Source organism: Pinus tabuliformis, chromosome 6 (genome assembly GCF_031772625.1).
Source record: "Pinus tabuliformis cultivar Carrire ecotype Pingquan chromosome 6, CPIR1, whole genome shotgun sequence".
Taxonomy (NCBI): domain Eukaryota; kingdom Viridiplantae; phylum Streptophyta; class Pinopsida; order Pinales; family Pinaceae; genus Pinus; species Pinus tabuliformis.
The window spans coordinates 777,923,037-777,932,496 of NC_142292.1; the positions used below are offsets into that span (position 1 = coordinate 777,923,037).

General features: G+C 35.5%; 1 protein-coding gene across 1 annotated transcript; it reads left to right on the forward strand.

The window, feature by feature from the left end:
- The first annotated feature begins 8,365 nt into the window (after window positions 1-8,365).
- Window positions 8,366-9,242, forward strand: LOC149261039 (homeobox-leucine zipper protein HAT9-like). Its single transcript, XM_089367359.1, has 3 exons — window positions 8,366-8,575; window positions 8,672-8,751; window positions 8,993-9,242. Exons 1-3 carry the CDS (start codon window positions 8,366-8,368, stop codon window positions 9,240-9,242), a joined length of 540 nt encoding a protein of 179 aa, XP_089223485.1.
- Window positions 9,243-9,460: the final 218 nt, after the last annotated feature.

Consider the following 9,460-nt stretch of genomic DNA (forward strand, 5'->3'; position numbering starts at 1 on the left):
AAAAGATTCGCCATCATTTTGATTGGCTGAAAATAAATATATAAAATTTAAAATTATTAAAAATATATATTAACATTAATATAATTAAAATTAATGTATAAATAAAAAATAAATTGTAATATATGATTACATTTCTAAATCCATTCTACAAGCGCTGGGAGATTAGATGGATCATATTTAATTTGATTTTCCCCTCTATAATCCCAATGCATACTTCATGGATTATATAATGAACATTAGCATCATCATGCAAGTGTTCCTTTCATTTACAATTTACATTTATTCAAGACTATTTCACCAGAAAAAAAAATTATAAATTCATATTATTATAAAATCAAAGTTTTAATAAATCTATTAGGTTTGTGTTAAATATTTGAACATAGTCTTGAAACAATTCTGTGAGGTATCAATATTGTTCTAGTAACCAACTTCATTTCACACAGCCGTGTGGTGAAGATAGAAGGTTTTTCATGCAAAATTGATGCAAGCCTGAAGCTTGCATTACCCAGGAACTTTCTCCCTTTAACATATAAAGCATGCACCTCAAATAATTGCCCAATTCACTTGTACACGCGGCAATTTTCTCCCATTTAGATTTGCAGGAGCTTGTAATTTCACATTCCTGGCAAATTCACATCTATGCCATTTATGCGGTATCTTTTCTGCAAATTTAACTTCAACCATGATTATCAACATGCTCATGTGTTTATACACATCCTCCAACTACAGTCTATATTCTCAATCCAATTTAGAGACTTCATTTCAATCCCAATGTCAAATCTTGTACATGCTCATTAATCCAATAAACATGACCAAATGCGCAATTATTAATTTGACATTATTTTAAGCAATGGAATGCTTAGACTAATCCTTACTCAAATGCGCCCTTTTCAAACATTCAGTCATTCAGATTTTGAAAATCTGTCTTCAATCTCTATTTAATACAACAGAAGACATTCTTACCACTTTCCAAGATGTAGTCGAATTCATCAATTGCTTTTCTGATTACTTGGATGCCTTTCACCTTGATATGCCCTTACTACCATACTATTCTGCGTTTCTGTATCAAATTGCCAGCGTCCTTACTGTGCCTTTCACATCTTTGAAAATGAATCTTCAACTCATTATCAAAACAGCTTCAAATATACAGTACTGCGTTTCATTCGGCAACTCATTCACATATCTGCAAAACGCAATGATGCCCAACCATAATGTTAACACATGTTTGTAAATGCGCTTACCTCTCATTTAGAATGTGCCTCGCCTGCTCCATCCATCAGAAAATGTTCAACACAGCAATTTATGCTGCAATACCACAGATCGATTTCAAAATTTACTGCAAGTTAATTTCCATCATAATTTCTTCATTTTGCATTTCAATACATCATTGTTTCGTTGCCAATGGACAGATTGTCCGGTCATTTGATAGAACTCTGCGTTTAATACCAGAACTCTACGTTTTTTATTAATTTCAGTTTCCAATTACCAGATTCAATTCTGGTTCCACACTTCAACAAATCGATTGTGCTATGATTTACGCAATTGGTTATTGTTTTAACACGCTCTGCATACCTTTTACCTCTGAATTTTTATACAACGTGCAATCCTTCTTTCAATTGCAGTCGAGCCACCATCTAAACAGCGTTCAGTTTAATAATTCAACCAATGCATTCATTCCGGAATTGTGAATATTGTATCTTCTAATGACAGCGTTCAGGATGACAATACAAACTTATGGATTCAATTTCAATTTGGAATAATCATTACAGCGAATAGGTTACCCTCTGCATTTACCTTTTAATCGATTTCACAACAGCGCCATTTGTTCCAGCTGACACTGTTCCAACAAATGATGCTATTCATTGGTCCTTTTAACGCAAACAACTCTTAATTTCTGAAGCGCTTTCCAATAATTAAAACCTCCTCACAAGTTAGTATCACAATTAATCGATTAAAACTCCAGAATCGATTTTCATACACATTATCAAGCCATTAAAATTAAATGAGAACAACGTTCATCATGTCCTACACTTTCACGGCTTCAATATACCTCTGTTCAATACTGCAGATATTCATATATATATAATCTGCCAATGTGCTGTACAAACAGTGAAATCGACCTTTCCAAACTGGCATTAAAATCTTAACCTACACCGAACTTCGGTTTCATTCCAATCACTGAAAATAAATACAATTCCGCCAATAAAGTTATAAACACATTTATCATAAAAAAATACTTACAATTCTTGTTCTTCCTGGCCAGATATGCAAATCGATGGCCCTTTTTACATAAGCCCTAAGGCTTCCAAGTAGAAAACCTTACACTGTACTCACAATCTCAATGTCCCTTTATCCTCTCAAAAACCCCTCATATTTATACATAGATAATGCATTTAATTCAGTGAAAATATTTCTCCACCCAATCCTCAACTAATCTATATTTCAGGTGTGGACTCAACAAAGTCCTATACATAGAATTCCTAATCTCTAATTTTGCTCCTAAACTATTTCTCTCATATCATTTTAATCAATAAAAGAATATTTACAAAATCCTCACTTTTCCAAATTATCTCCTATTTTATTACAAATAAATTAGTAAAATAATAAAAATGTCACACTCCCCTTTATCACATATTTACAAATGAAAAATGGCCTTGATGCTCCTGCATCAGACACCCAACGTTAAAATTAATCATGATCGCCTGATCATGTGTTCGGATCTGTGTATGCCTGGATCTCATATCTTGTGCTGCAACGTTTCCACTTGCCATTGCTTCTTTTTGATGTTCTTCTCCAGGTTTCCACACTTTATGTTGCATTTCTCCACTGGCTGTGCTCTCACAATCTTTTGTTGTCTTTCTTTTGCCGCTTCTCCTTTGTTTTACTGTCGCTGCCCTCTTTTGGGATTCTTTCATCATCATCCGCCTCATCAGTTCAATTTCTATGTCTAACAGACTTTCTCCGGCATCTTCAATAAAACCTGAATTCACAAAACAATTGTTAGAATAAAAACCATAAGGCTTTAGTGCCCCCATAGATGTTATTGTTGTTAGTGTTGCCTCAGCTGTCACCATAAATGTCGTCCTACATGTTGTTCTAGTTGTCACTATGGATGTTGCGGCCTCCCAAACTTCCTGTCCCTCTGCAAAATTCCTTTGCTCATCATCTGCAATTTCATCTGCAATTTCTTTCTCTGGTTCCAACAACCATTTCAGTGTTTCATTAACATGCCGCAAATTAACTCCAGCATAATCTCCATCTTCCCCTTCGACAATCTTCAGAAATTATCCATCCTCTTCAATATTTGCAAACACTGTAGCAGATCCAAAACTTTGTCCACCAGTCTTCTCTTGGCTATACAAACAAGCCAACTCTTTCTTGTCACCCACGGTAACAAGCCTCTGCTTATGAGACATGATTGTCTCATCTTCTTTCTGCAATTGTTCTCCTCCATCCAAGACAATTCCAAATGATGAATTGTCTTCTTTCTCACCTGTAAACACAATCAAATTGTCAGCATCAAAACCACAAGAGCCAACGGTCTCACTTGTAGATTCAGTCATCCACAGCTCTAAGTCTTCTTCAGGACTCAGAAAATCTATACTGGCTTTCTCGTCAGCTTTCACTAGCAACACTTCAGTATGTTGCTCTAAGTTCCTTTCCAACTCTTTTGTCAGCATATCAGTATGCTGATTTGTATTCACCATGAGACTGTCAGCTAGTCTCTCCTTCTTACCATCATCTGCTCCATAACTGTCATTCATGAGAACTTTCCTGCCTTGCTTCCTCAGCAAATTATCCTGCACATAAGTCCTTTGTCTCTCCAACTCTCTTCTCTGGAGATCTAGTTTCCTATACAATTCAACAACTTCATTAGGAGTAGAACTTGGAAACTTCACACGATTTTCCATACCTTCACCAATTCTTGACCAATCATCATCTGGTCCTTCTCTTTCTGCATCAACATCCTGATTAGACTCCTTCGTCTTCATCTCCTTCTGAAATCTTGATATCTCAGCATCGATCTGAACAGCCTTCAGATTCAATTCTTCTTGAACAAACTCTAAAGCTTGCTCATCTCTTTGTACTGTACCTGCAAACATACACAACTTGTCAGTTTTAAAACCGCAAGACTTTTCAGTCTTGACTGCTCCCTCCAACACATCCTTCTGAACAAATCTCCGTGTGGAATATTCAAATTCCATCTCTGGTTCAAGAACTCTAAGTTTCTTTTTCAACAAGGCAATCACAATTTTCCTCAACCTCCTCTGCAATTGTCGCCAAATCATTCTCTTTCCCTTCAGTGGAAAGATCCAACCTCTATTCTGATTTTCCTACTCTTGCAGCCATTCCTCTAGTACCTGCAATTGTACTTTCATTACTGCAATCTCTCTTTCTCGAACTTCTGCAGTCATCTCATCTCTGTGGCATTCCTCTAAACCTCTTCTCTGATCCTCCATGATCATCTTCTCCATGAGTTTCTCACTCACCATGAGTTGTACTAGCCTTTACGACAGCAATCTCTTCTACTGTCACTTACCTCACCAAGCTCTCCTCACTCAGTCTTTTGGTAAGTACTTGGTTCACTGCCTCTTGAACCTTTTGAGCACTTTCCTCTGCTCTCTCTCTGGGCTATCTCTTCAACTCACCTTCTTCTTCAGGACACTGCAATTGTCCTCTTTATCCAGCCTTTAGCTGAATGCCAGGTTCACTACCATCATCTTCTCTGCAACTGTAAACTCTCATCACAAATTTCAAATCAGAAAAATCGTCTCACCTCTTAAGATGTTGCATGATCTTTTCCTCCCTGCAATCCTGTTCACTTGTGTAGTTTGAATATTAAATTTAAACCTCTGAACACATTCAAAGATACATTTCAGTTCAACAAACCTTCTTGCCATTATTCATAAAATAAACATTTTTCAATTCAACAGAGCCAAGCTCTGATACCAAAAATTGATGCAAGCCTGAAGCTTGCATTACCCAGGAACTTTCTCCCTTTAACATATAAAGCATGCACCTCAAATAATTGCCCAATTCACTTGTACACGCGGCAATTTTCTCCCATTTAGATTTGCAGAAGCTTGTAATTTCACATTCCTGGCAAATTCACATCTATGCCATTTATGCGGAATCTTTTCTTCACATTTAACTTCAACCATAATTATCAACATGCTCATGTGTTTATACACATCATCCAACTACAGTCTACATTCTCAATCCAATTTAGAGACTTCATTTCAATCCCAATGTCAAATCTTGTACATGCTCATTAATCCAATAAACATGACCAAATGCGCAATTATTAATTTGACATTATTTTAAGCAATGGAATGCTTAGACTAATCCTTACTCAAATGCGCCCTTTTCAAACATTCAGTCATTCAGATTTTGAAAATCTGTCTTCAATCTCTATTTAATACAACAGAAGACATTCTTACCACTTGCCAAGCTGTAGTCGAATTCATCAATTGCTTTTCTGATTACTTGGATGCCTTTCACCTTGATATGCCCTTACTACCATACTGTTCTGCGTTTCTGTATCAAATTGCCAGCGTCCTTACTGCGCCTTTCACATCTTTGCAAATGAATCTTCAACTCATTGTCAAAACAGCTTCAAATATACAGTACTGCGTTTCATTCGGCAACTCATTCACATATCTGCAAAACGCAATGATGCCCAACCATAATGTTAACACATGTTTGTAAATGCGCTTACCTCTCATTTAGAATGCGCCTCGCCTGCTCCATCCATCAGAAAATGTTCAACACAGCAATTTATGCTGCAATACCACAGATCGATTTCAAAATTTACTGCAAGTTAATTTCCATCATAATTTCTTCATTTCGCATTTCAATACATCATTGTTTCGTTGCCAATGGACAGATTGTCCGATCATTTGATAGAACTCTGCGTTTAATACCAGAACTCTGCGTTTTTTATTAATTTCAGTTTCCAATTACCAGATTCAATTCTGGTTCCACACTTCAACAAATCGATTGTGCTATGATTTACACAATTGGTTATTGTTTTAACACGCTCCGCATACCTTTTACCTTTGAATTTTTATACAACGTGCAATCCTTCTTTCAATTGCAGTCGAGCCACCATCTAAACAGCGTTCAGTTTAATAATTCAACCAATGCATTCATTCCGGAATTGTGAATATTGTATCTTCTAATGACAGCGTTCAGGATGACAATACAAACTTATGGATTCAATTTCAATTTGGAATAATCATTACAGCGAATAGGTTACCCTCTACATTTACCTTTTAATCGATTTCACAACAGCACCATTTGTTCCAGCTGACACTGTTCCAACAAATGATGCTATTCATTGGTCCTTTTAACGCAAACAACTCTTAATTTCTGAAGCGCTTTCCAATAATTAAAACCTCCTCACAAGTTAGTATCACAATTAATCGATTAAAAATCCAGAATCGATTTTCATACACATTACCAAGCCATTAAAATTAAATGAGAACATCGTTCATCATGTCCTACACTTTTACGACTTCAATATACCTTTGTTCAATATTGCAGATATTCATATATATATAATCTGCCAATGTGTTGTACAAACAGTGAAATCGACCTTTCCAAACTGGCATTAAAATCTTAACCTACACCGAACTTCGGTTTCATTCCAATCACTGAAAATAAATACAATTCCGCCAATAAAGTTATAAACACATTTATCATAAAAAAATACTTACAATTCTTGTTCTTCCTGGCCAGATATGCAAATCGATGGCCCTTTTTACATAAGCCCTAAGGCTTCCAAGTAGAAAACCTTACACTGTACTCACAATCTCAATGTCCCTTTATCCTCTCAAAAACCCCTCATATTTATACATAGATAATGCATTTAATTCAGTCAAAATATTTCTCCACCCAATCCTCAACTAATCTATATTTTAGGTGTGGACTCAACAAAGTCCTATACATAGAATTCCTAATCTCTAATTTTTCTCCTAAACTATTTCTCTCATATCCTTTTAATCAATAAAAGAATATTTACAAAATCCTCACTTTTCCAAATTATCTCCTATTTTATTACAAATAGATTAATAAAATAATAAAAATGTCACACCCCCCTTTATCACATATTTACAAATGAAAAATGGCCTTGATGCTCCTGCATCAAAAAGTGAATAATATATTAACAACTATTCATTGATGTAGCCTATATTGAGCACTACTGATATGTCGATGACGTGGAACCAATAGATAGTTCATGATGCCATTCTGGGAAGTGAGGTGAATGAAGATGACCGAAAATGAAGATATTCCAATAGGGAAATGGTAATATAATTATATTTTCAATCGAAAACTTGGAATAAATTACTGGAAATAGTTTTTACACAGAAGCACATTACCAACACCCATCTCCTACCAAAACAAACAGTTTTTCAAAATGATTATTCTTTTAAAATATTGATGCCTTTTTATTCGCACACTTAATGGTGATCACAGAGTCCAGTTTTGATATTATTAGTATTATCTTTCCTAAATTTATTTGCACACTTACTAGTGATCACTGAATCCAGTTTTTATCTTATTAGTATTATCTTTCCTAGATTTTGAAGCTTTTAAAACTTTTTGATGCCATGGAATTGCACTTCTCGAATCCAAACCAAGGACTCACTATTCAGAAATAATCAATACGACTTTATGTTAAATAAGATTTTATGTTAAATAAAATAAATCAATACGCCTTTATGTTAAATAAAATAGATGTTTCACCTCGTAGAATTTCATTTGTTTTTTATTATTGGCAGTTCCTTTATTAGTCATGGAATCCACATAGTTACGTCGGTAGGCGTCCCTCCCATTGAAGTTGGGCACTTTAATCATTTTCTTAATTAATACTTTTGATTGAATGGCATGAATTGAAAGATGCCAGTATATTCTCATAGTCATCACTAAATCAATGAATGAAATATGCAACAATGACTTTCTTGCATGTCTAAATCACATGTGTAAAGCATACTTAATTTTTTTTTTTACAAAGCATGATAAAACATTTACCATACCATTTTTTAATCGCCACCTATTATGATTAAGATGAAATGGAAAGATTAAAAATGGTTGTGAAATGTACGAATCACCATTGCCATCCATTTCAATTAACTTAGGAACACCAACAGTTTCAATTCCACCTACACATCACTCACCGTTTCAATTCTCCTATACGAAACGTGGCCAGAGAGTTGTAAGACATTGATTTAGCGTGGCAACCATTAACAATTTCAATTACATATAGCTGTCACTTACCGTTTCAATTGGCCTCCTCCATGCAGATGTTTCAATTGGCCTCCTCCATGTAGGCAACATTGATGTGTCGTCACCCAACAACACCATGGATTCCAAGGCGATTAACCTTGGGAACGACTATGCGGAGATCAAGCAAAGACAAGATGATGGTGAGGAGTTGGAGAATGACCGAGTTTGGTCGAGGGTGCTCAGCGATGTAGAAGAGGAGGGTTGTTCTAGGAAGAAGCTTAGACTGTCCAGAGAACAATGTGCTGTTTTGGAAGAAAGCTTCAGAAAGAAGAAGGTGCCTGAACCTGTAAGTTTCTATACACAATATTCACTTACAGGTTACTGCTCTATCATTTGTGTTTCGTCATGCTTTTGGCTGATGTAACTTCTTCTTCTTCCGCAGAAGGAAAAGCATGTGTTGGCCTTACAGTTGAATCTCCGCCATCGACAAGTTGAGGTGTGGTTCCAGAATAGACAAGCAAGGTTAGCTCTAGTCCTTTATTGATTCATTGTATTTTGCATGTCGAAATTCATATGGAAAGTTCCATTTTATAATCAACAACTACATAATTTGGCCTGTAACTATGAAGAATGACTTGGAAATCAATTGTTGTGCAAATTTATAGTTCAGAAAACTTTTGATCTGATGGAGATCCTATTGTGTTGACAGTTTTATTGACTCATTTCTGTTATAGGTTAATTAAATGTTATGAATTTGTTTCAGGACGAAGCTTAAGAAAACAGAAATGGACTGCGAGCTTCTAAAGAGATATAATGAGGCACTTACAGACGAGAACATAAAACTTCACATAGAGGTGGAAAAACTGAAAGCTTTGAAAATGTCGTCACCTCTCAAGCCTACATCAACCATTACCATGTGCCCCTCCTGCGAAAGAGTTTCAACAGTTGACAATAGTAGCCACTTCACTTTGGAAAAATTTGGGTTTATGTTTTTACGCAGCTCTTTCTGGTAATGAATTGTTGGGTATTGATCAGAGTTTCTTTACCCATAGTCATTGTTTAGCAATGGTGGACATCGTCTCTTTGTCAAACATTTTAGGTTTTCTCTAAAGGTTCACTTTATGAAACATTTAGGGTTTCAGTATATTTTTTATTAATTGACTTTGGTTTAGAAAGTGCTCAAGTCTCTGTTAATTTATTGAATAAGATGAGGCATCTTGATAAGCCAAGT

What these genes read in the sequence shown, in the direction of transcription:
- LOC149261039 (XM_089367359.1), top strand. Translation starts at nt 8,366, where the DNA reads ATGGATTCCAAGGCGATTAACCTTGGGAACGACTATGCGGAGATCAAG. An exon ending in AGAAGAAGGTGCCTGAACCT is followed by an intron (nt 8,576 to 8,671) that starts GTAAGTTTCTAT and finishes CTTCTTCCGCAG; the next exon opens with AAGGAAAAGCATGTGTTGGC. An exon ending in TTCCAGAATAGACAAGCAAG is followed by an intron (nt 8,752 to 8,992) that starts GTTAGCTCTAGT and finishes AATTTGTTTCAG; the next exon opens with GACGAAGCTTAAGAAAACAG.